Source organism: Zosterops lateralis (genome assembly GCF_965231275.1).
Source record: "Zosterops lateralis genome assembly, chromosome: 32".
Lineage (NCBI taxonomy): Eukaryota > Metazoa > Chordata > Aves > Passeriformes > Zosteropidae > Zosterops > Zosterops lateralis.
In genome coordinates, this window is record NC_139792.1 from 1,294,530 (window position 1) to 1,319,755 (window position 25,226).

The window sequence follows — 25,226 nt, forward strand, 5'->3', positions numbered from 1 at the left end:
GGGGTCAGGAGGGGCTGTGACCCCGGAGTGAGGGGTTCAGGGTGTTTGGGACCCCTGGGTGAGGGGTCAGGAGGGGCTGTGACCCCGGGGTGAGGGGTTCAGGGTGTTTGGGACCCCTGGGTGAGGGGTCAGGAGGGGCTGTGACCCCGGGGTGAAGGGTCCAGGGTGTTTGGGACCCCAGGGTTTGGGGTCAGGAGGGGCTGTGACCCCGGAGTGAGGGGTTCAGGGTGTTTGGGACCCCTGGGTGAGGGGTCAGGAGGGGCTGTGACCCCGGGGTGAGGGGTTCAGGGTGTTTGGGACCCCAGGGTGAGGGGTCAGGGCTCCCCCAGGACTTTGGGGTGGCAGGGACCAAGGACAGGGGGACAGCAGCGACCCCGGGGTGAAGGGTCGGGGGGTCTGGGACCCCCGGTGTGAGGTCAGGGCTGACAGTGACCCCGGGCTGTGGGATCAGGGGTGACAGGGACCTCAGGGGGGGCTCTGGGACCCCTGGCTGTGGGGTCAGGGGGGTCTGTGACCCTTGGGTGAGGGGTCAGGGGTGACAGGGACCCCTGGGTGCGGGGTCAGGGGTGACAAGGGACCTCGGGGGGGCTCTGGGACCCCCCCGGTTCGGGGTCGGGCGGGTTTGGGACCCCGGTACGGGACTCATCGAGATCTCAGAGTCCCCTGTGTGGGACCCTCGGGTGTCCCCTGGGTGTCCCTGTGTATCCCCTGGGTGTCCCCCCATGACCCCCCAATAAAGGCTCTCCACCCGCCGTTGCTGTGCCGTTTCCAGAGGGGGTCCCGGTGTCCCCTGGGTGTCCCCCCGGTGTCCCCTGGGTGTCCCCTGGGTGTCCCCTCGGTGTCCCCCGGTGTCCCCCCGGTGTCCCCCCGGTGCCGGTTCCCGGGGCGGGCCCAGTCCCGGGGCGGGCCCGGGGCGGTCTCGGTGTCCCGGGGACTCGCCCCCATCACATGATCCGGAGCCCTCGGGAAGGGCGGCGGTGAGCGGGACCGGGACCGGGAAAGGGGGGACAGAACCGGGACCGGGGGGTGAACGGTACCGGGGCCGGGACAGGGGAGGGGGAAAGGAACCGGGACCCGGGGGGAAAAAGGGACCGGGAAAGGAGGGGAAAAAGGGGCCGGGACTGGGGGAAAGTGGTACCGGGACCGGGGAGGGGGAAAGGAACCGGGAAAGGGGGAAAAGGGGCCGGAAAAGTGTGAGGAACGGGCCCGAGACCACCGGGACTGGGTGGGGAACGGAACTGGGGCCGGGGGTGGGGGGGGTAACAGAACCGGGAAAAGTGGGTGAACAGGACCGGAACCACCGGGGCTGGGTGGGGAACGGAACCGGGACCACCCGGAACCGAAGAGGGAGCGGAACCGGGACCACCCGGAACCGGAGAGGGAACGGAACCGGGACCACCCGGAACCGAAGAGGGGGCGGCACCGGGAGCCGGGCCAGGATGGGGGGGGGACAACCCCGGGAATTTCCGGGACCACCGAGCCCGGGGGATGAAAACAACACCAGAACCGGGCGCGGGACCCTTTTGGGAACCCGGTTTGGGGAGGGAACGGTACCGGGACCTCCGAGAGCACCGGGACCGGGGATGGGAGCGGTACCGGGCCTTGGGGCGGTGCCGGTGCCGGTTTCCCGGCCGTGGGAGCGGTACCGGGCCCGGTCCCGGTGCTGAGCCCCGCGGGTCCCGCAGCACGGCCCGGCCATGGCGGTGGAAGGAGGGATGAAATGTGTCAAGTTTTTGGTTTTCTTCTTCAACTTCATCTTTTGGGTGAGTCCTGAGAACCGGGGGGGGAGGGGGGGGGGACCGGGACCGGCAGAACGGGGGGACCTCCGGGTTTGGGGGGTCCCGGGGCTGGGGAGGGGGTCCTGGGGCTGGATTTGGGGAGGTCCCGGTGCTCTGGGGGGTCTCGGGGCTGGATCTGGGGGGTCTCGGGGCTTTGAGGGGGTCCTAGTGCTGGATTTGGGGGGTCCCGGTGCTTTGGGGGAGGAAATGGGGGGGTTGTTGTCACACGGGGTGAAGCCACATCCTGTCCCCGAGGGGGAGGGACAGGGGACCTCAAGGGCAGGAGGATGTGGGGACACTGTGGGGACACTGTGGGGACACCGAGGGGGACAGGGGGGACCCCCAAAAGTGGCGGGAGGCGATTTTGGGGAAGTCGGGGTGAGGAAAGAGCAGCGAGAGCCAACGGCCGGAGAGTGGGGGAGACACGGGGGGGACATGGTGGGGGACATGGGGGGCACAGAGAGGGGACAGGAGGGGTCATGGGGGGGACATGGGGAGGGGTATGGAGGGACACTGGGAGGACAGAGAGGGGACACGGAGGGGGGACTTGGGGGGGATACCGGAGGGACATGGGAGGGACAGGAGGGGACATGGGGGGGACACACAGAGGGGGACACTGGGGGGAAAGAGAGGAGACACGGAGAGGGGACATGGGGGGACACGGATGGGACACAGAGGAGGGACATGGGGGGACATGGGGAGACACAGAGGGGGATACACAGAGGGGACATGGGGGGACACGGATGGGACAGAGAGGGGACACGGAGGGGGGATACGGGGGCACACGTGGGGGGGACATGGAGGGGACAAGAGGGGAACACAGGAGTGGACATGGGGGAGACATTGGGGGACACAGAGGGGACAGGAGGGGGACACAGGGCAGACCCAGGGCGACACACGGAGGGGACATGGGGGGATATGAAGGGGACACAGAAGGGTCATGGGGTGACACTGGGGGGATAGAGAGGGGACACGGAGAGGGGACATGGGGGGATAGAGAAGGGACATGGAGGGGGGACATGGGGAGGACAGAGAGGGGACATGGGGGGACACGGGAGGGACACGGAAGGGGGACACTGGGGAGAAGAGAGAGGGGACATGGGGGGAGGAAAGGGGGGGACACAGAGGAGGGACATAGGGGGGGACACAGAGGGGACATGGGAGAACACGGAGAGGGACACGGGGGCGAAGATGGGGGGACACGGATGGGACATGGGGGTGACATGAGGGGGACACAGAGGGGACATGGGGGGGACATGAGGGGGACACAGAGGGGACATGGGGGGGACATGAGGGGGACACAGAGGGGACATGGGGGGGACATGATGGGGAGACACAGAGCAGACCCGGGGGGACACAGAGGGGACATGGTGGGGGACACGCAGCCCTTTCCCCCCCCCCAGCCAGGCAGGGCCGTGTCCCCATGTCCCCACCCTGATGTCGCCGAGCTGAGTCACCCCTCGAGTGGCTCAGGGCGGGGTGGGGGGGGACACGGTGACACGGTGACACGGTGACAACAGCGGGACACGGTGCCACCCCCCCGCCCTGGGGACACTGGGGACACTGGGGACAGCAGGGACAGTCCCCTGCCATGGGGAGGGGTCTGGAGGGGGGGGAGGACAGACAGTCCCCCAAATTTGTGCAGCTCCCCCCTCTCCGCGTGGCCGGAAAGGCCGGACTTCCTGCACTTCCCGCTGTCCCCTCCCGTGTCACTCCCGTGTCACTCCCGTGTCACTCCCGTGTCTCCTCCCACGGGTGGGGGGGAGGGAGGGGGGGATGAACTGGTGTCCCACTCCCTCCCCTAAATTTGACCCCAAATCAGAGCGGGACAGGGAGCCCGAGGGGGAATTTGGGGGGTTAATTGGGGGAATAATTTGGGGGGGTTCATGATTTGGGGGCTTATTTGGGGGGTTCATTATTTGGGGGATTAATTTGAGGGGATTAATTTGAGGGGTTTATTTGGGGGGTTTATTTGGGGGGGTTCATTATTTGGGGGATTAATTTGGGGAATAATTTGGGGGGTTCATTTGGGGGGATTATTTGGGGGGTTCATTTGGGGGGATTATTTGGGGGGATCATTTGGGGGGTTCATTTGGGGAGGTTCATTATTTGGGGGATTAATTTGGGGGATTTATTTGGGAGGGATTTATTTGGGGAGTTCATTTGGGGGTTTATTTGGGGGATCCATTTGGGGGGTTCATTATTTGACTGGTTCATTTGTGGGATTCATTTGTGGGGGATTCATTATTTGGGGGATTAATTTGGGGAGTTTATTTGGGGGTTTATTTGGGGGGGGTTCATTATTTGGGGGATTAATTGGGGGGTTCATTTGGGGGGTTTATTTGGGGGGATTCATTATTTGGGAGATTAATTTGGGGGATTTATTTGGGGCATTATTTGGGGGTTCATTTGGGGGATTATTTGTGGGATTTTTGGGGGGCTTCATTTGGGGGATTTATTTGGGGCATTATTTGGGGGATTTTTGGGGGGATTTTTTTAGGGATTTTTTTTTTTTTTTTTGGATGATTCCTGACCCTCTGTGCCCCCCAGGTGTGCGGGGTGGCCCTGGTGGCCATCGGGGTGCTGGCGCTGGTGACCCTGGGCCGGGCTCCGGTGGCGCCGGTGTCGGGCTCGGTGTGGACCCCGGTGGCCGTGGTGGTGCTGGGGGTCGTCATCTTCTTCACCTCCTTCTTCGGCTGCTGCGGCGCCTGGAGGGAGAGTTACTGCATGGTCACCACGGTGAGGGGGGGGCGCCCCCGGGAATCCCCCCGGGACACCCCTGGGACCACCCTGGGACCACCCTGGGACCCCTGGGACAGTCCCATATCGGGACACCCCTGCCAGGACACCCCCAGGAATCCCCCTGGGACACCCCTGGGACCACCCTGGGACCACCCTGGGACCCCTGACCCAGCCCCATATCGGGACACCCCTGCCAGGACACCCCCGGGAATCCCCCCGGGACACCCCTGGGACCACCCTGAGACCACCCTGGGAACCCAGACCCAGCCCCACATCAGGACACCCCTGCCAGGACACCCCCAGGAATCCCCCCGAGACACCCCTGGGACAGCCCCTGGACCCCTGACCCAGCCCAGGATCAGGACACCCCCACCAAGATCCCCCCAGGACCACCCTTGGACCCCTGACCCAGCCCCATAGTGGGACACCCCCCCCAAGATCCCCCGGGAATCCCCCCGGGACACCCCTGGGACAGCCCCAGGGACCACCCTGGGAACCCAGACCCAGCCCCATATCGGGACACCCCTGCCAGGACCTCCCAGGAACCCCCCCAGGTTCTCCCTGGGACCCCCCTGGGACCCCTAACCCAGCCCCACATTGGGAAACCCTCGCCAGGATCCCCCCTGGGACCACTTTGGGACCCTCCTGGGACCCCCTCGGGACCCCTGGGACTACCCCAGGAACACCCTGGGACCCCCCTGGGATCCTTCTGGGACTCCTGACCCAGCCCCACATCAGGACACCCCCACCAAGACCTCCCCAGGACCCCCCCAGGTTCTCTCTGGGACCCCCCAGGACACCCCTGGGACACCCCAGGACCCCCCTGTGACCCCTGACCCAGCCCCACATTCGGAAAACCCCACCAGGACCTCCCCAGACCACCCTGGGATCCCCCCAGGACCCCCTCGGAACCCCCCTGTGACCCCTGACCCAGCCCCACTTCGGGATGCCCCCGCCAGGACGCCCCTGGGACCACTCCAGGACCCCTGACCCAGCCCCACATTGGGAAAACCCCACCAAGACCCCCCCCCCAGACCCCCTTTATGACCCCCCCGTGCCCCCCCAGTTTGCTGTCCTGCTCAGCCTCATCTTCCTGGTGGAGATCGCCGCCGCCATCACCGGATACGTCTTCAAACACAAGGTGGGGGTCCCCACCCCTGAGCCCCTGTGACCCCCCTGTGACCCTCCTGGACCCCCATGACCCCTCTGTGACCCCCTGACCCCTGTGTGATCCCCCCTGTGACCCCCTGAACACCCTGACACCCCCCCTGTGACCCCCCGACACCCCCTGTCACCCCTCTGGACCCCTCCTGTGACACCCCAGACCCTCCTGTGACCCCTCTGGGACCCCCCAGACCCCCCTGTGACCACCCCTGTCACCCCTGTGACCCCCTGAACCCCCTGACACCCCCCCATATCTGTCTGACCCCCCCAGACCCCCCTGTGACCCCTCCTATGACCCCCCCAGACCCCTCTGTGACCCCTGACCTCCCCATGTGACCCCCTGTATCCCCCCCTTGACCCCTCTGTGACCCCCGTGATCCCCCTGGACCCCCCCATGACCCCCTGGACCCTCCTGACCCCCCCTATGACCCCCCTGTGACCTTCCTGACCCCCAGGATCCCCAAGACCCCCCAATACCAGGATGGGGGGACTCTGGGGGGGGTTTGGGGGGCTCAGGGTGGGGTCGGGGAGGGTCACAGCAGGGATTTGGGGTGAGGGGCTTGGGGGGGGTCATAGTGGAGGGGTCAAGGTCATGGTGAGGAGGGGTCACAATGGGGGGGATGACAAAGTGGGGTCACAATGGGGGGATCACAATGGAGGGATCACCATGGGGGGTCATAATGAGGGGGTCCCAATGGAGGGGTCACAATGAGGGGGTTTCATGGGGGGGTCACAGTGAGGGGGTGACAAAGTGGGGGGCCACAATGGGGGGGTCACAATGGGGGTGTCATAAAGGGAGGGTGACAATGGGGTGTCATAAAGGGGGGGTCACAATGAGGGGGTGACAAAGTGGGGGGCCACAAAGGGGGGGTGACAATGGGGGGTCATAAAGGGGGGCTGTCACAAAAATCGGGGTCACTATGGGGGAGTCACAATGGAGGATCATAAAGGGGGGGTGACAATGGGGGAGTCGCAGTGGGGGGTAACAAAGAGAGGGGTCACAAAGGGGGTCACATGGGGGGTCACAAAGGGGGTCGCATGGGGGTTCAGAAAGGGGGGCCACACTGTCCCTGCCCCACACTGGGGGTCCCTGAGCCCCCCGTGACCCCCCTGACCCCCCCCAGGTGCCGGGGCTGGTGGAGGACGGGCTGTGGGAGGCCATGAGGAGATATGACCAGGACCCCTCACTGACCACTGCGCTGGACGCCTTCCAGAAGGAGGTCAGTGCGAAAAAACTCACTTTGCTGCTCAAATTTCATAGAATTTTTAAAAAAATTAATATCTCTAAATATATTACGCGTATATAGACACATGTTATATTTACGTATATGCATCTGTTATATATATATACATACATTATATGTACATATGTGTATATATGTATATATACATACATTATATATATAATACATGTAAATACATGCATTATATATACATATACTATACATAATACATGCATATATAGATACATATATATGTGTATATGTATACTATATATACACACATATATGTACATTGTACATATGTAGATTATATTATATATATTGTACATATATAGGTACATATATACGTATATACATGTGTTATATATTTTTTAATGTTCATTTGTTATACATATATATGCATATATTATATATATGTACTTTATATATATTATATGTGTATATACATACATTATATATATATTATGTGTATATACTTACATTATATATATATATACTATACATAATACATGCATATATACATACGTATATTCTACATACAAATATGCACATTGTATATATGTACATCTATATTATATATAGATATACATATAGACACATATTATATATATGTAGATACATATGTTATATATTCACGCATACATTATATGTCCACATTATGTGTATATACATATATACCTATATACATATGTTCTGTATACATATATATGTACATTGTACATATGTACATATATATATGATATATTATTATTTATATGTATATATTTATATGTATACGTAATATTATTTTATTATACGTATATATATGATATATATTTATTATACATATATGGACACATACTACATTTATATATATGTATGTTTTATATATACATATAGGTACATGTTATACATATATATACATACATTCTATATACATACACTATTCATAATGCATACATACATGTATATGTATATACATATATTCTATATACGTATAGATATGTATTATATACATACATACACTATGTATACAGGTATTTTATATTATTTATACATTTATTTCTGTGCACTTCCAGTGCTGTGGGTGCACAATGACACGGGCTGGGGCACCATTGGACACTTTGGGGACAATGACACCATGCATACAAATATTATATATACATATATATGTTATATATACATATCTTACACACATATATGCTATATATATATATAAAATACATAATATATCTAATATATAATTTATTTCTGAGCAGTTCCAGTGCTGTGGGGTGCACAACTACACGGACTGGGCCACCATTCCCCGCTTTAGGGACAATGACACCGTGCCCCGCTCGTGCTGCCGCATCAACACCGACACCTGCAACGTGCGGCCCACGCCCCAAACCATCTATGAGAAGGTGAGACCCACCCCCCAAATCGTGGGGGAGCCCTCGGGGGGGTCCCCGACACTGGGGAGGGTCATAGAGGGGGTTTTGGGAGTCTGGTGAGAGGGTTTGGGGAGTCACAGAGGGGATTTAGGGGTCATAGAAGGGTGTGGGGGGTGATAAAGGGGGTTTGGAGGGGTCATGGAAGGGGTCTGGGGGGTTGTGGGGAGACACAGAGGGGGTTAAGGGGTCATAGAGGGTCTGGGGGCATCTGGGGCGGGTCATTAAGAGGGTTTGGGGGGCTCATAGAAGGGGTCTGGGGGTGTCTGGGGGGTCACAAAGAGGGTTTGGAGGGTTTTGGTGGGTCATAAAGGGGGTCTGGGGACATCTGGAGGGTCCCAAAGGGGGTCAGGGGGGTCACAGAGGTGGTTGGGGGGGTCATAGAGGGGTTTGGGGGGTTCTGGGGGGGAACAGAGGGAGTTTGGGGGTGTCTGGGGAGTCATAGAGGGGGTTTAGGGGGATGTGGGGGGTCATAGGGGGGTCTGGGGGGTCATAAAGGGGGTCAGGGGGGTCACAGAGGGTCTTAGAGAGGTTTGGGGGGTCATAAAGGGGATCTGGGGGGGTCCTAGAGGGGATTAGGGTTGTCTGGGGGGTCACAGAGGGGGCCTGGGGGTTTGGGGTGTCAGGGGGTTTGGGGAGTCACAGAGGGGGTTTGGGGGTTCTGGGGGTCACAGAGGGAATTTTTGGGGCTCGGGGGGGGCATGATCAGTGTCCCCCCTCCCCTCGGGGGGTCCCCGAGCCCCCTGACCCCCCCGTGCCCCCCAGGGGTGCCTGCCCAGCCTCGAGGGGTGGGTCAGGAGGAACATCCTGCTGCTGGCGGCCGTGGCGCTGGGGGTCGCCCTCTTCGAGGTGAGACCCCCCTCAAATGTGGGGCTGAGACCCTCCAAATGTGGGCCTGGGACCCCCAAATGTGGGGCTGAGACCCCCAAATGTGGGGCTGGGAGACCCCCAGGGTGGGCTGAGAGCCCCCAAATGTGTCACTGTCACCCCAGATCTGTCCCCACATTGTCCCTGACCCCCCCAAATGTCCCCCCAGTGTCCCCCGCATTGTCCCTCAGTGTCACCCCCAGTGTCCTCCCACTGTCCCCCCATTGTCAGTGTCCCCCTCATTGTCCCCTCAGTGTTCCCCCCACTGTCCCTGTCCCCCCATTGTCCCTGTCCCCCCCAGTGTCCCCTCACTCCCTGTCCCCCATTGTCCCCCAGTGTCCCCCAGTGTCCCCCCATTGTCCCTGTCCCCCCAGTGTCCCCCAGTGTCCCCCAGTGTCCCCCCATTGTCCCTGTCCCCCCAGTGTCCCCCAGTGTCCCCCCAGTGTCCCCCAGTGTCCCCCCATTGTCCCTGTCCCCCCAGTGTCCCCCAGTGTCCCACCAGTGTCCCCCAGTGTCCCCTCACTGTGCTGTCCCTGTCCCCCATTGTCCCCCCAGTGTCCCCAGTGTCCCCTCACTGTGCTGTCCCTGTCCCCAGGTCCTGGGCGTTCTCTTCTCCTGTTGCCTCATGCGGGGGATCCGCAGCGGCTACGAGGTCATGTAGCCCCCCTCCCCAAATTCCTGCCCCCCCCGGGGGTGTCCTGGGGGGGTCCCAAGTGCCAACCCCCCCCTCGGGGGGTCCTGGGGGGCTCGGGGGGCCCCCCTGTGTTTGCAATAAAGAGGAAAAGCTTCTGGAGAGATGAGTGTGATTTGGGGGGTCCCTTGTGGGGCTCTGATGTGTTTGGGGGAGTTTTGGGGTCCCCCCTGTGCCCCACTGACCCCATGGGGGGCCGGGGGACAGGTCCTGGTGGCTTTGGGGGCTCAGTGTGTCACCCCAATGTCCCCAAATGCCCTTTCCAACCACAACCCCGAGAAAGAACAAGTCTGGCTGGGCAGGTTTGAGGTGTTTATTCCCCACCCTTGGGGGGTTCATTTTGGGTCTGGGGTCTCTCAGGACACGCTCTGGGCTGGCCTGGGCAGGATGAGGGCCAGGGCCAGGTCCCATGTGCTACCTCAATGTCCCCAAATCCCCTTTCCAACCACGACCCCGAGCAAGAACAAGGCCAAGCGAGTTCAGCGCATTTATTCCCCACCCTGGGGGCTTTATTTTGGGGGTCCATTTTGGGTCTGGGGTCTCTCAGGACACACTCCCGGCCGGCCTGGGCAGGATGAGGGCCAGGGCCAGGTCCACCAGGGCCGAGGGCAGGTACGAGGCCGGCAGCCAGAGCAGTTTGGCGTCCCAGCCCGCGCTGTAGCGGCTCCGCGGGTGCTGCGCCCGCAGCGCGTGTTCGATACAGCGCGTCACCTTGGACAGGTCCTTGTCACACAGCAGGGACAGCAGCAGCCGCTGAACCTTCAGGTCTGGGGGACAAAGAGGGGTCAGGGGAAACTGAGGCACAGGGGAAATGGTCCCTGTCACACAGCAGGGACAGCAGCAGCCGCTGAACCTTCAGGTCTGGGGGACAAAGGGAAACTGAGGCACAGGGGAAATGGTCCCTGTCACACAGCAGGGACAGCAGCAGCCGCTGAACCCTCAGGTCTGGGGGGGGAAAAGGGGAATTCAGAGTTTTGGGGTCTCTGAGAGGTGGGAAAAGGTCAGGGAAAGGGAAACTGAGGCAGGGATGAGATGGTGAATTTTGAGGTCTGGGGGAGGTAGGAAAAGGTTGGGCAAAGGGAAACTGAGGCAGGGGGGGAATGCAGAGATTTGGGGTCAGGAGGAGGTGGGAAAAGGTGGGGAAAAGGGAAACTGAGGCAGGGATGAGTCTGAACTTCAGGATCTGGGGCAGGCAGGAAAAAGGGGAAACTGAGGCAGGGCAAGATGCTGAATTTGGGGTCTGGGAGATACAAGAAAAAGGAAACTGAGGCAGGGATGAAATTCTGAATTTGGGGTCTGGGGAAGGTGGAAAAGGGAAACTGAGGCAGGAGTGAGACTGAGCTTTGGAATCTGGGGCAGGCAGGAAAAAGGGGAAACTGAGGCAGGTCAAGAGGCCGAATTTGGGGTCTGGGGGCTGAGCCCCTCACTCACACTGGGGCAGGAAGTGCTCCCCGTAGCTGTTGCGGGTCTGGGGCTCCAGGCGCTCCCAGCGCTGCCTCAGCGCCGCCTCCAGCGAGGAGAGATCTGTGACGTTGGTCTTGAAAAAGCCCGGCTCCACTATGCTGACCTTGACCCCAAAGTGGCGCATGTCCCGCCTGGGGAGGGGTCAGGGGGTGGTCAGGGGGTCATAGGGGTGGTCAGGGTGGGGTCAGGGCATGGCCAGAGGGGTCTTGAAAAACCCCGACTCCACTATGCTGACCTTGACCCCAAAGTGCCCCATGTCCCACCTGGGGAGGGGTCAGGGGGTCACAGGGGGGGCCAGGGGGGTCATAGGGGTGGTCAGGGGGTGGTCAGAGGGGTCAGGGACATCTTGAAGAACCCCGGCTCCACCACGCTGACCTTGACCCCAAAGTGACGCATGTCCCGCCTGGGGAGGGGTCAGGGGGGTCAGGGGGTGGTCAGAGGGGTCACAGGGGTGGTCAGAGGGGTCTTGAAAAAGCCCGGCTCCACCACGCTGACCTTGACCCCAAAGTGCCCCATGTCCCACCTGGGGAGGGGTCAGGGGATGACCAGGGGGGTCAGGGCATGGCCAGGGTGACCAGGATGGCCAGAGGGGTCAGGGCAGGGTCAGAGGGGTCAGACCATGGCCAGAGGGGTCAGACCATGGTCGGAGGGGTCATGCTTTGGTCAGGGGTCTCAGGACAGGGTCAGACCATGGTCAGAGGTGTCAGGCCATGGCCAGAGGGGTCACACCATGGTCAGGCCATGGCCAGAAGGGTCAGGGCATGGTCAGACCATGGCCGGAGGGGTCAGACCATGGCTGGAGGACTCAGGCCATGGCTGGAGGGCTCAGGACAGGGTCAGACCATGGTCAGAGGGGTCACACCATGGTCAGACCATGGTCAGAGAGGTCACACCATGGCCAGAGGGGTCAGACCATGGCCAGAGGGGTCATGCTATGGTCAGGGGTCTCAGGACAGGGTCAGGCCATGGCCAGGGGTCTCAGGCCAGGCTCCCCCCACCTGAGGCTGTCCGAGAAGGCCTCGATGCAGAACTTGGAGAGGCAGTAGCCGCCGCCGTTGGCCGAGATGCGGCCCAGGACACTGGACGTGTTGACCACCCGGCCCCGCGCCCGTTTGAGCAGCGGCAGCAGCTGCAGGGTCACCTCGATGGCCCCGAAGGCGTTGACGGCCATGACCCGGCGGAAATCCTCAATGTCCATCCACTCCGTGGGCCCGATGGGGTTGGCCACGCCCGCGTTGTTCACCAGCCCAAACAGCCCTGGGGGGACAGAGTGACACCCTCAGTGTCCCCAGAGTGTCCCCAAGGACCCCCAGAGTGTCCTCTGGTACCCTCAGTGTCCCCTGGGACCCCCAGTGTCCCCAAAGTGTCAATGGGGTTGGCCACGCCTGCGTTGTTCACCAGCCCAAACAGCCCTGGGGGGCACAGATAATGGGGGACCCCCAAAACGGCACCCCCAGACTGTCCCCAAGGACCCCAGGGTCCCCTAAGACCCTCAGAATGTCCCCAGGCACCACCAGAGTGTCCCCAAAGGTGCCCTGGGGTCAATGCAGTTGGCCACACCCACGTTTTTCACCAGCCCTGGGGGGACAGAGAATGGAGGACCCCCAAAATGTCACCCCCAGTGTCCCCCAGGACCCCCAGAGTGTCCCCAGGGTGTCAATGGGGTTGGCCACACCCGCATTGTTCACCAGCCCAAACAGCCCTGGAGTGGGAGACACAGAGAATGGAGGATCCCCAAAATGTCACCTCCTGTGTGTCCCCAAGGACCCCCAAAGTGTCCCCTGGGACCCCCAGGGTGCCCCGGGGTCAATGGGGTTGGCCACGCCTGCGTTGTTCACCAGCCCAAACAGCCCTGGGGGGGCACAGAGTGACACCCTCAGTGTCCCTCTGGACCCCCAGAGTGTCCCCCGGGACCCTCAGAGTGTCCCAAAGGTGCCTTGGAGTGACAAAGAGTGGGGGATCCCCAGAATGGCACCCCCAGTGTCCCCCGGGACCCCCAGAGTGTCCCCAGGGTGCCCACCCTGCCATTTGTGCCCCTGGGACCCCCACCCTGTGCCCACTGTGCCCTGCTGGGACCCTCCCGTCCTTGTCCCCATTGTGTCCCCTCTGTGTCCCCCTGCAGGTCCCTGTGTCCTCTGCATCCCCCAGACCCTCCCCAAGCCCCCAGACCCTTTTTATTCCCCTCACCTTTCTCTCCCACCTCCTTCTGCACCCTCTCTGTGGCTCTGTGGACACTTCAGAGCAGGTGACATCGAGCAGGGATGTCCCCTAAGTGTCCCCCGCTGTGTCCCCCATGTCCTCTATCCCCCCCCCAAGCCCCCAGACCCTCCCCAAGCCCCCAGACCCTTTTTCCCCTCACCTTTCTCCCCCACCTCCTTGTGCACCCACTCCGCGGCCCTGCGGATGCTGTCGGAGCGGGTGACATCCAGCAGGGTGGTCCTGAGGTGTCCCCCGGTGTCCCCTCGCAGGCTCTCGGCCCCCTGGGGGGTCAGGCACGCTGCCAGCACTCGGTAGCCACGCCGGGCCAGCCGCCGGGCCAGCAGGTTGCCGAAGCCGCTGTCGCAGCCCGTGATGAAAACGTGCTTGTCTGTCACCGTGGGCAGCGTGCGGCGGTCCCGGGCCAGCCAGGCCAGGGCCCAGAGCACGGCCACCAGCGCCAGCAGGGACAGCCACATGGCCTGGGGGGACAGGGGCATGTGGGACCCCTGCCAGGACCCCCCTGCAGCCCCTCACCTGCCTGGAGGGACCCCCACCCTGCCCAGACCCCCACCTTGTGTGACCCCCCCAGTGCCACCAGCGCCAGCAGGGACAGCCACATGGCCTGGGGGGACAGGGGCATGTGGGACACCCGACAGGACCCCTGGGTGGGGTATGGAGGGACCCCCACCCTGTGTGACCCTGCACTGCCACCAGCGCCAGCAGGGACAGCCACATGGCCTGGGGGGACAGGGGCATGTGGGACACTCAACAGGACCCCTGGGTGGGGTGTGGAGGGACCCCCACCCTGCCCAAACCATGGGGGTCCCACCCCACCCAGCCCGGACCCCCACCCTGTGTGACCCCCCCCCCCCAGTGCCACCAGCCTGTCCCCACCCCGCCTCACACCAGGGGGCGCTCCTGTCCCTCAGTGCCACCAGCACAGGGACACCATGGGGACCTGAGGGGACAAGGGACAGGCGGGACCCCCGTTGGGACCCCCCCATACCCTATTTGGGGTCTGCAGAGACCCCCGGACCCCCACCCTGCCCCACACCAGAGGTGGCTCCTGTCCCCAGTGCCACCAGCCTGTCCCCACCGTGTCCCACACCAATGTCCCCAAGTGCCACCAGCCCCAGGGCCACCACCCCACAGGCTGATGACCCACAGGGGACACACGGGACCCCCGTTGGGACCCCCACACACCCCATATGGGGTCTGCAGAGACCCCCGGACCCCCACCCTGCCCCACACTGTCCCCAGTGCCACCAGCCTGTCCCCACCGTGCCCCACACCAATGTCCCCAAGTGCCACCAGCCCCAGGGCCACCCCACAGGCTGGTGACCCACAGGGGACACGCGGGACCCCCGTTGGGACCCCCAGGAGCCCGTTGGGACCCCCAGGCCCCCCCCCTGCCCCCAGAACAGGGGTGTGTCCCCCCCACTCCCCCCTGCGGACACGAGGGTCACCCAGGGCTGGGCTCTGTCCCCTCTGTCCCCCATGGGTGACCCGGGGGGGGTCCCTGCCCTGTCCCAGTGGGGTGGGGGGCACCCCAAAGCCCCTCCCCGAGCCCCCAGCCCCACCTTGGCCCGGCGTGGCCGGGGCCGGGCGGCCCAGCCCGGATTAACGGGGCGCTGCGTCACCGCCCGGCACCGGGGGGGCTCCGGGGGGGTCCCCTCCGGCCCCTCCCACCGCCCCGGGACAGCGGGGACCCCCGGGACCCCCGCCCGGACCCCGCCCCGCCCGGGACCCCCAGCCCAGCCGAGCCCCCCGGGCTGTCCCGGGCAGGGAGGGGACCCTGGGGACAATGTGTCCTCCCTTGGCAGGTGCCCCGTGCCCCCTTCGGGACCCCCACGGGGGGTTTGGGGTGTCAGGACCCCTCCCCATTGTTGGTTTGGGGGTTGGACCCCCAAAGGGGAGGCAGAGACTCCCAAAAGGGTGGGAGGGACCCCCAAAAGGGCAGGAACCCCTTCCCCACCCTCTGATTTGGGGGATTTGTCCTGTGTCTCCCCCTTCGGGACCCCCACCGGGGGCTTTGGGGGGTCAGGACTCCCCCCATTGTTGGTTTGGGGGCTGGACCCCCAAAGGGGCGGCAGGGACCCCCTAAAGGGTGTGTGGGACCCCTAGAAGGGCAGCAGGGAACCCCCAAAAGGGTGGCAGGACCCCCTTCCCCACCCTGGGATTTGGGGGATTTGTCCTGTCTTCCCCTTCGGGACCCCCATCAGGGGTTTTGGGGTGTCAGGACCCCTCCCCACTGTTGGTTTGGGGACTGGACCCCCAAAGGGGCAGCAGGGACCCCCAAAAGGTTGTGCAGGACCCCCAAATTCACTCCTCGGATTTAGGGGGGACACTGAGGAGGGAGGGGACACACAGGGTCTGTCCTGCGCCCCCCTCTTTGAGGGGTTTGGGGGTCTCAGGACCCCCATTTAATCCCACCCTCAGATTTGGGGGTGACTCCGGGGGTCTGTCCCGTGTCCCCAGAGCCCCTCCCTGGGACAGGAGACCCCCGGTATGGGTGGGGGGACACAGAGGGGGGGTCCCCACGTCCCTTGAGGGGTCTCCATGTCCCTCTGGGGGACAGAGGGGGGGTCTCCAAATCCCCCGGGGGGGTCCCCACATACCTCAGGGGGACAGAAGGGGGTCCAACATCCCCTGGAGGGGGGTCCCCACGACCCTCGGGTGTATAGGGGGGGTCCCCCCATCCCCTGGGGGGAGGTCCTCACATCACTCAGGGGGGCAGAGGGGGGTCTTTGGGCAGAGGGGGGGGTCCCACGTTCCCCTGGGGGGTCCCCACATACCTCAGGGGGGGCAGAGGGGCTGCGGGCGCTGCTCCGGCCGCGGCCTCGGGGCCGTGTGAGCCGGGGGAGGGGGCGGGGACCCCGGGGGGGGGCGTGGGGACAGGGGAGGGGTCGGTTTGGGGCACGGGGGGCCACGGCGGCTCCTCCCCGTACCCGGCACGGGGTGGGATTGACCCCCCCGGACCCCCAGAGCCCTCCCCGAACGCTCCGGGGGGGGTTTGGGGACATTTTGGGGCGGTGGGACACCCCTGGCCTTGTTGGGGACCCCAAAATTGGGCTTGCCTCCCCCCCATAAGGAATTAAAACCCTCCCATCCCCAGGATCTGGGGGGGCTTCACCCCAAAATAGGAGCTGCACCTCTCCCCAAGGAGGGGGAATTGAAGCCCCTCCCATCCCCAGAATCTGGGGGGGAATCACCCCAAAATGGGACCCTGACCCCTCCCCAGGGAATTAAAACCTCCCAACCCCAGAATCCGGGGGGGCTTCACCCTAAAATTGGGCCTTGACACCCCCCTCCCAAAGGAATTAAAGCCTCCCAACCCCAGAATCTGGGGGAAATCACCCCAAAATGCACCATGACCCCTCCCCCAGATATTAAAGCCCATCCCCGGGATCTGGGGGGGGCCGAGCCCCCCTCGAGGGGAGGAAATTCTGTCCCCAAAGGTCCCTTTGTCCCCAATCAAAGCAGCCTCAGAGCCTGGTTAAGCACTAAAGAGGATGAGGGGGCTTAGGGGGGATCACGGGGGGGCTGTGCCAGGGTCCCCCCGGCCCGGCCTGACCCCCTACACCCCCCTGTGCCCCTCCCCAGATTTTATTCCATTGATCCCAGTGCTGAGGACACCACGGTGAGACCCCCACTCGGTACTGGGGGGTTCCCAGGGGTCTGGGGGCTTTCCTGGGGGGTCTAGGGGGGTCTCTAGGAGCAGGAGGGCTGCAGCTGCCCCTTGTAGACGTACTCGAGGGCCGTGGCGATGGTCCTCATGTCCAGCTCGATGCTGCGCGCCCAGTTCTCCACGTCCCCGATCTCCTGCGGGCAATTTGGGGAGGGGGCTCACCCCTGGGTGGGGGAAATCCCACCCCTGAGTGTTCCTCAAGATCCCCTGGGACGCCCTGGGTGCTCCTCAAGACCCCCTGGGTGCTCCTCAAGATCCCTCTGGGTTCTGCCCAAGACCTCCTAAGAGCTGCCCCAGACCCCCCAGGTGCTCCTCAAGACCCCCTGGAATTCCCTGGGTGCTTCTCAAGACCCCCCTGGATGTTCCCTGGGACCCCCTGGGTGCTCCCCAACTGCTCCAGCACAAAACCAGGGGTCTGGGGGCTTCATCCCCCCCGTTACAGTCTGGGGACCACCCCATATGGGTCTGGGGGCTTCATCCTCCCCCCCATCCCCCCTCTCCCAGTGCTCCCAGTACCCCAACTGGTCCCTCCCAGCTCCTCCTTCCTGTATCCCTGAGGGTCTCCCAGTGACCCCCTCCCCAGTGGGACCCCCGGTGACATCCCCAGTGACACCCCCCCATGCCCGGGTGGGTTTTTTGGGTCTGGGGTCTCCTCACCTTGAGGGCCTGGTTGAAGTTCTCCACCATGGCGATCCAGTGGCACGCCCCATACCCTCCACCCCAGTGACACCCCCTGAGGGTCCCCCAGTGCCCCTGTCCCCAGTGACACCCCCGAGTGTCCCCCAGTGCCCAGGTGTGTGTTTTGGGTCTGGGGTCTCCCCACCTTGAGGGCCTGGTTGAAGTTCTCCACCATGGCGATCCAGTGGGACCCCCCATACCCCCCACCCCAGTGTCACTCCCAGTGTCCCCCTCCCCACTGACACCCCCAATGGGATCCCTCGAGGGTCTCCCCCGTACCCAGGTGTGTGTTTTGGGTCTGGGGTCTCCCCACCTTGAGGGCCTGGTTGAAGTTCTCCACCATGGCGATCCAGTGGCCGGTCTGGCTGTATCCCCAAGGGTTCCCCAGTGCCCCCTCCCCAGTGCCCCCTCCCCACTGACACCCCCAATGGGATCCTCCAAGGGTCCCCCATGCCCAGGTGTGTTTTTTGGGTCTGGGGTCTCACCTTGAGGGCCTGGTTGAAGTTCTCCACCATGGAGACCCAGTGACACCCCCAGTGTGAACCCCCAGTGCCCCTCCCCAATAGGACCCCCCCAAAACCCCTCACCCCAGTGACACCCCCTGAGGGTCTCCCCCTTGTACCCAGGTGTGTGTTTTGGGTCTGGGGTCTCCCCACCTTGAGGGCCTGGTTGAAGTTCTCCACCATGGCGATCCAGTGGCCGGTCTGCCGGGCGAACTGTGCCGCCTGCACCTGCAGGGTCTTCACCTCCTGGTCCAGTTTGCGCTGGTTCACGTAGGCCTGGGCCACCCTGGGGGGGACATTGGGGTCGGGGGTCCCCACCTGGAGCCCCCCCGAGGAGAGGAGACCCCAAAATGGGGAGGGGAGAGGTGGGGGAAGGGGTTTGGGGGAGGGAAATGGAGGGGGGAGGTCCTGGGAGGGGATTTGGGGGTCTGCAGGGAGGGGTTGTGGGGTTGGGAAGAATGAGGAGGGGGCTTTGTGGGGCTGGGGTTTTCAGGAACGGGATTTGTGGGGCTGGGGTCACAATGAAGGGGGATTTATGGGGCTGGGGGTCTGCAGGAGGGGGGTTTGTGGGGTTGGGAAGAATGAGGAGGGGGATTTGTGGGGTTGGGGGTCCTGAGGAAGAGGGTTTTGTAGTGCTGGGGGTTCTGAGGAAGGAGATTTGTGGGGCTGGAGAGGGATTTATAGGGCTGGGGTCTGCAGGAAGGGAATTTGTTGGGCTGGGACCCCTGAGGATTGGGATTTATAGGACTGAGGGTCCTAAAGAAGGGGGATTTGTGGGGCTGGGACCCCTGAGGAGGGGGATTTGTGGGGTTGGGGTCTCCAGGAAGGGGATTTGTGGCGCTGGGGGTCTGCAGGAAGAGGATTTGTTGGGCTGGGACCCCTGAGGAGGGGGATTTGTGGGGCTGGAGGTTCTGGAGATTGAGATTTATAGGGCTGGGGGTCCTGAAGAAGGATTTATAGGGCTGGGGGTCTGCAGGAGGGGGATTCGTGGGCTGAAGGGGGATTTATAGGGCTGGGGCTATATGCGGGGGGTGTCCCAGAATTAATTTGGAGGTTCCCAGAAGGAATTTTGGGGTCCCGGGCAGGGTTGGGGTCTTCAGGGTGGGTATAGGGCTTTATGGGGAGGGTTCCCTGAAGGAATTTGGGGGTCCCCGGGGGGGTTGGGGTCCTCAGGAAGGATATGGGGCTTTATGGGGGTTCCCTGAAGGAATTTGGGGGTTCCAGAAGGAATTTGGGGCTCACCCCACGTTGAGGTGATCCACCAAGGCCTCGGTGAGGCGGGTGGCGGCCGCGATCGCGTCCCGGCGCCGCCGCTCTGGGGGGGGACAGGCGGGGACGGGGCCGTGAGGGGCGGCGGGACCCCCAGCGGGCCTGCGACACCCCGTGACGTCAGCAGGACACCAAGTGACGCCATCATTTCCACTGTGTGGCGTCACCGCTCGGAGCAGTGACCTCACGGGCCGCCCCCCCCCCAAGCCGCCCCTCAGGCTTCCCGCCCTTTTCTCCTCTCTTGACGGACAGCCGCGCCAGCCAATGAGATGCCGCTCTGCGGTGAGCGGCACCTCCATCAGCCAATAGGAGGCGGCGGGCGGGGTTTGTTGCCATGGGGACAGGGCGGGGACTCACCCTGCAGTTCGCGGCGCTCGCTCTGGCGGGCCTGGTGCTCCTTCAGCAGCCGGGACAGCATGGCGGCCAACGCCTCACGTGACCCGCCGCGAGTGCCACGTGACTGAGTGAGGGGGAACACCACGCCCCCTCCCCCTACGCCACGCCCCCTCATCACTCTGCCACGCCCTCTTCTGTATCTACCACGCCCCTTCTCACTCGACCACGCCCCCAGCACGTGACCGCCCCCGTGGAGAGCCACGTGACCTGGAGGGTCTATAGGGGACTGGGGGGGTCTATAGGGGATTGGGTGGGGAGTCTATAGGGGATTGAATGGGCTGTAGGCCACTGGGGGAGTCTATACGGGCTATAGGAGACTGGGGGGGGTCTGTAGGGTCTATAGGGGACTGGAGGAGTCTGTAGGGGCTGTAGGGGATTAGGGGGGACTATAAGGGTTATAGGGAATTGGGGGTACTATAGGGGCTATAGGGGACTGGGAGGGCTATAGGGGGCTGTGGGTGCCTATAGGGGCTATAGAGGACTGGGGGGATCTGTAGGGGCTATAGGGGACTGGAGGGTCTATAAGGGGCTATAAGGGACTGGGAGGGCTATAGGGGGCTGTGGGTGCCTATAGGGGCTATAGAGAGCTGGGGGGGTCTGTAGGGGATTGGCGGAGCTGTAGAGGCTGTAGGGGACTGGGGGTGCTATAAAGACTATAGGGGACTGGAGGGGCTATAGGGGACTGAGAGGGGGTCCTATATGGGACTGGGGGAGCTCTAGGGGCTATAGCAGTCTGGGGGAGGGTCTATAGGGGACTGGGTAGTCTGTAGGGGCTATAGGGGACTGGGAGGGGGTCCTATATGGGACTGGGGGAGCTCTAGGGGCTATAGGAGTCTGGGGGAGGGTCTATAGGGGACTGGGTAGTCTGTAGGGGCTATAGGGGACTGGGAGGGGGCCATTGGGGCCTGGGGAATCTATGGGCGCTGTAGGGGGCTGGGGTTGTCTATAGGGGCTATAGAGGATTGGGGGGGTCTGTAGGGGCTATAGGGAACTGGGGGAGCTATAGGAGCAAAAATCCTGGGATTTATCACCCTGGGAGGAGGAGGAAAATCCCATTATTCCCTGGGATTGGGGAGGATGAGGAAGGCAAAAATCCTGGCATGAGAAGGAGGATGAGGATGAAGAGGAAGATCCCTTTATTCTCTCAGATTGAAGAGGATGAGGAAGGCAAAAATCCCAGGATTAATCAACCCCAGAGCTGGGAGGAAGAATCCTTTATTTTCCCTCAAATTGGGGAGGACGAGGAAGGCAAAAATCCCGGGATTCATCACCCTGGGAGGAGAAGGAGGATGATGAGGAGGAAGGCAAAAATCCTGGGATTTATCACCCTGGGAGGAAGAGGAAAATCCCATTATTCCCTGGGATTGGGGAGGATGAGGAAGGCAAAAATCCTGGGATTTATCTCCCTGGGAGGAGGAAGAGGAAGAAGAGGAGGAGGAAGAAGATCCCAGTCCCTCCCAGTCCCTCCCAGTTCTCCCAGTGGATCTCACTGGAATCTGAGTGGGAAACTTGGCCAAAAATAACCCGGGAGGGATAAAAATATCCTGGAGCTGCCCCCGAGGTTGGGGAGGGGCCTGGGATGGATTCCTGATAAATCCTGGGATTTATTCCTGATAAATCCTACAATTTTTTTCTTATAAATCTCGGGATTGATTCCTGATAAATCCCAGAATTGATTCCAGATAAATTCCAGAATTTATTCCTAAAAAATCCCAGAATTTATTCCAGATAAATCCCGGGATTGATTCCAGATAAATCCTGGAATTGATTCCAAATAAATTCCAGGACTGGGAGAGGTTTGGGATGGGCAAGAGGATTTGGGATGGATTCCAGATAAATCCTGGGATTTATTTCTGATAAATCCTGGAATTTATTCCTGATAAATCCCAGGATTGATTCCTGATAAATCCCAGGATTGATTCCAGATAAATGGGAATCAGGTTAAATCCTGGGATGGATTCCTGATAAATCCCAGAATTTATTCTTGATAAATCTCTGAATTGATTCCAGATAAATCCCGGAATTGAGTCCAGATAAATCTCATAATTTATTCTTGATAAATCTCTGAATTGATTCCAGATAAATCCCAACATTTATTGCTGATAAATCCCGGAATTTATTCCTGATAAATCCTGGGATTGATTCCAGATAAATCCCGGAATTGATTAGTGATAAATTCTGGGATTGATTCCAGATAAATTCCAGAATTTATTGCTGATAAATCCTTGGATGAATTCCAGATAAATCCCGGAATTTATTTCAGATAAATCCTGGAATTTATTCCTGATAAATCCCAGGATTGGTTCTAGATAAATCCTGGGATTGATTCCAGATAAATTCCAGAATTTATTCCTGATAAATCCCGGAATTTATTCCTGATAAATCCTGGGATTTATTTCTGATAAATAATGGAATTAATTCCTGATAAATCCCAGGATTTATTCCAGATAAATCCTCCCCATCCACAACTCCAGGGTGGGGGGAAGGTTTGGGGTGTTTGTGGTGGAAATAAACCCCACAATAAACCCTGAAAACAAACCGTGAATGTAAATCCCAAAAATAAACCCTGAAAATGAACCCCAGAAATAAAACCCAAAAGTAAATCCCCCCCAAAAAAACCTCTGAAAACAAACCCCGAAAAAAAAACCAAAACAAAAACAAATCCCAAAAACAAACCCTAAAAATAAAGCCCAAAATTAAACCTCAGAAATAAATCCCCAAAAAATGAACCCCAAAAACAAAACTCTGAAAATAAATCCCAAAAAATAAATAAATAAAAAAACCCCAAAAATAAATCCCCAAAAATAAACCCCAATAAACAAACTCCAAAAACAAACCCTGAAAACAGACCCCAAAAATAAAACCCCCAAATATAAAACCCCAAAAATAAACCAATCCCTGGATTTGGGGCTCTGTGTCCAGGGGCCTCACCCGGGGCAGTTTTTGGGGTGAAAAATCTCAATTTTGGGGAATTTCTGAGTTTGTTTTGAGGGAAAATCCCTGACCCCAGTTGTGGTTTTTCTTTTCCTGTTTTTTTCTAGGGGAAAATCAGCCTTGTTCCCACCCTGGGAGGGGATTTGGGGGGGAAAAATGGGAAAAAAAGGTGGAAAAGGGGAAAAAAATGGGGGGAAATGGGGAAAAACGGGGGAAAATGGAATAAAAATGGGAAAAAATGGGAGGAATGGGGAAAAAAGGGGAAAAAATAGGGGAAAAATGAGGGGAAAAGGGAAGAAAAAGGGGAAAATGGGAAAAATGAGGAAAAATGGGAGAAAAGAAAAAAATTGTTAAAAAATGGGAAAAAAGGAAAAAGTGGGAGGAAATGGGGGGAAAATGTGAAAAAAAAGGGGAAAATGGGAAAAAGAATAAAAGGGAAATAATGTGAAAAAAGGGAAAATGGGGGGAATGGGAAAAATGGGGAAAAAGGGAAGAAAATGGGAAAAAATGGGGAAAAAAGGGAAGAAAATGGGGAAAAAATTTCCCTTGGGGAAAAAAATTCCTTGAAAAAGGAAAAAAAGGGGGGGAAAATGGGAAGGAAAAGGGAGGAAAATGGGGAAAAATAGGAAAAAAATGGGGGGGGAAAATATGGAAAAAATGGGGAAAATTGGGGGAAAATAAGGAAAAATAGGGGGGAAAAAAGGGAAAAAATATGGAAAAAATGGGGAAAATTGGGGGAAAAAATGGAGATAAATGGGACCCTCCCAAAAAGCTCCGGGGGAGGAGCTGGGCTGGTTCACACGGCCCTGGCAGATCCCAAAAATCCCCACGGGCCTTGGGAGAGGAGATAAAAATAGCCTGGAAAATATGACAAAGTCCCTTTTCCACCCCAAAAATACCTCCCGGGGAGGGAGGGGGGCAAGAGGAGGAAAGGGGGTTATTTGGTTTTGGGATAAACCCTAAAAATAAACTCTGAAAATTAATTCTCCCCTAAAAAAATCACAAAATTATCACACCACCCCCCCCCAAAAAAAAAAAAAAAAATCCCCCGAAAAAAATCCCAAAAACAACCCCCCCAAAAAAACCCCCAAAACTAACAGCCCCCCCCCAAAAAAAAAACAAAACCGAAAAAATACCCCAAAAATAAACCCCAAAAACCAACCCTGAAAATTTCCCCCCCAAGAAAAACCCCAAAAACAAATCCCCCCAAATAAACCCCAAAAATAAACTCAAAAAAAGCCCTGAAAATAAATTCCCTCCCCAAAAAAACACCTCAAAAAAACCACCTCGAAAATAAACCCTAAAAATAAACTCCAAAAATAAACCCCAAAAACAAACCCTGAAAATAAATCCCCCCCCAAAAAAAAAAACTCAAAAACAAACTCCCCAAAAACCCCCAAAACTGACACCCTCCCAAAAAAAATTTAAAAAAAATTAAATTTAAAAAAAAATAAAAAACAAACCAAAGCAAACCAAACAAACAAACAAACAAACAAACAAAAAAAAAAAAAAAAAAAAAAAAAAAAAAAAAAAATAAATAAACCCCAAAAATAATCCCCCAAAACAATATTGGCGATATGGGGTGCAGGAACTCTGATATGGGGTTTGGTCTCCCCGATATTGGGGTCACTCCCTGTGATTTGGGGTCACTCCCTGAGATTTGGGGTCAGTCCCTGGGATTTGGGGTCACTCCCTGGGATTTGGGGTCAGTCCCTGGGATTTGGGGTCAGTCTCTGGGATTTGGGGTCACTCCCTGAGATTTGGGGTCAGTCCCTGGGATTTGGGGTCACTCCCTGGGATTTGGGGTCAATCCCTGGGATTTGGGGTCACTCCCTGGGATTTGGGGTCTGTCCTTGCCCTATTTGGGGTCACTCCCTGTGATTTGGGGTCACTCCCTGGGATTTGGGGTCATTCCACTCAATTTAGGGTCACTCCTCGCCCTATTTGGGTTCAATCCCTGCGATTTGGGTTCAACTCCTGCTATTTAGGGTCACTCCCTGCCCTCTTTGGGGTCCCCCTCTGCGATTTAGGGTCACTCCACTCGCTTTAGGGTCCCTCCATGTCCTCTGTGGGGTCACTCTCTGTGATTTAGGTCCAATCCCTGTGATTTGGGGGTCACTCCCTGCGATTTAAGGTCAGTCCTCGCCCTCTTTGGGGTCCCTCCCTGCCCTGTAGGGTCCCTCCCCACCCTATAGGGTCCCTCCCCACCCCATAGGGTCAC

The 25,226-nt window shown here is 59.2% G+C and overlaps 3 protein-coding genes across 6 annotated transcripts; 1 reads left to right on the top strand and 2 right to left on the bottom strand.

The window, feature by feature from the left end:
• Positions 1-938: 938 nt before the first annotated feature.
• Positions 939-9,972, top strand: CD63 (CD63 molecule). 2 transcript variants are annotated; one of them, XM_083881154.1, is made up of 8 exons: positions 939-977; positions 1,686-1,763; positions 4,329-4,517; positions 5,587-5,661; positions 6,809-6,904; positions 8,146-8,289; positions 9,082-9,165; positions 9,779-9,972. In XM_083881154.1, exons 2-8 carry the CDS (start codon positions 1,698-1,700, stop codon positions 9,842-9,844), a joined length of 720 nt encoding a protein of 239 aa, XP_083737280.1. In that variant the 5' UTR covers positions 939-977; positions 1,686-1,697; the 3' UTR covers positions 9,845-9,972. The 2 variants fall into 2 exon arrangements, with proteins under 2 accessions (XP_083737280.1, XP_083737281.1); XM_083881155.1 differs by lacking the exon at positions 939-977 and adding an exon at positions 1,010-1,033.
• Positions 9,973-10,415: 443 nt separating this feature from the next.
• RDH5 (retinol dehydrogenase 5) lies at positions 10,416-14,091 on the bottom strand. 3 transcript variants are annotated; one of them, XM_083880914.1, is made up of 5 exons: positions 13,698-14,091; positions 12,337-12,595; positions 11,714-11,741; positions 11,306-11,441; positions 10,416-10,641 (listed from the first exon to the last, which is right to left on the bottom strand). In XM_083880914.1, the coding sequence occupies exons 1-5, from the start codon at positions 14,032-14,034 to the stop codon at positions 10,418-10,420; spliced, it is 984 nt and encodes a 327-aa protein (XP_083737040.1). In that variant the 5' UTR covers positions 14,035-14,091; the 3' UTR covers positions 10,416-10,417. The 3 variants fall into 3 exon arrangements, with proteins under 3 accessions (XP_083737040.1, XP_083737042.1, XP_083737041.1); XM_083880916.1 differs by lacking the exon at positions 11,714-11,741 and adding an exon at positions 11,804-11,861 and having other exon boundaries at positions 11,306-11,411; XM_083880915.1 differs by lacking the exon at positions 11,714-11,741 and having other exon boundaries at positions 11,306-11,469.
• A 2,952-nt stretch (positions 14,092-17,043) lies between these two features.
• Positions 17,044-20,110, bottom strand: BLOC1S1 (biogenesis of lysosomal organelles complex 1 subunit 1). Its single transcript, XM_083881058.1, has 4 exons — positions 20,033-20,110; positions 19,649-19,721; positions 18,560-18,692; positions 17,044-17,359 (listed from the first exon to the last, which is right to left on the bottom strand). The coding sequence occupies exons 1-4, from the start codon at positions 20,091-20,093 to the stop codon at positions 17,249-17,251; spliced, it is 378 nt and encodes a 125-aa protein (XP_083737184.1). The 5' UTR covers positions 20,094-20,110; the 3' UTR covers positions 17,044-17,248.
• Positions 20,111-25,226: the final 5,116 nt, after the last annotated feature.

What these genes read in the sequence shown, in the direction of transcription:
- CD63 (XM_083881154.1), top strand. Translation starts at nt 1,698, where the DNA reads ATGGCGGTGGAAGGAGGGATGAAATGTGTCAAGTTTTTGGTTTTCTTC. An exon ending in GTTACTGCATGGTCACCACG is followed by an intron (nt 4,518 to 5,586) that starts GTGAGGGGGGGG and finishes GTGCCCCCCCAG; the next exon opens with TTTGCTGTCCTGCTCAGCCT. An exon ending in CCCAAACCATCTATGAGAAG is followed by an intron (nt 8,290 to 9,081) that starts GTGAGACCCACC and finishes CGTGCCCCCCAG; the next exon opens with GGGTGCCTGCCCAGCCTCGA.
- RDH5 (XM_083880915.1), bottom strand. Translation starts at nt 14,034, where the DNA reads ATGCCCCTGTCCCCCCAGGCCATGTGGCTGTCCCTGCTGGCGCTGGTG. An exon ending in CAAGGAGGTGGGGGAGAAAG is followed by an intron (nt 12,596 to 13,697) that starts GTGAGGGGAAAA and finishes CTGTCCCCCCAG; the next exon opens with GGCTGTTTGGGCTGGTGAAC. An exon ending in GCCTTCTCGGACAGCCTCAG is followed by an intron (nt 11,470 to 12,336) that starts GTGGGGGGAGCC and finishes ACCCCTCCCCAG; the next exon opens with GCGGGACATGCGCCACTTTG.
- BLOC1S1 (XM_083881058.1), bottom strand. Translation starts at nt 20,093, where the DNA reads ATGCTGTCCCGGCTGCTGAAGGAGCACCAGGCCCGCCAGAGCGAGCGC. An exon ending in CGAGCGCCGCGAACTGCAGG is followed by an intron (nt 19,722 to 20,032) that starts GTGAGTCCCCGC and finishes GTCCCCCCCCAG; the next exon opens with AGCGGCGGCGCCGGGACGCG. An exon ending in GTGGATCACCTCAACGTGGG is followed by an intron (nt 18,693 to 19,648) that starts GTGAGCCCCAAA and finishes TGTCCCCCCCAG; the next exon opens with GGTGGCCCAGGCCTACGTGA.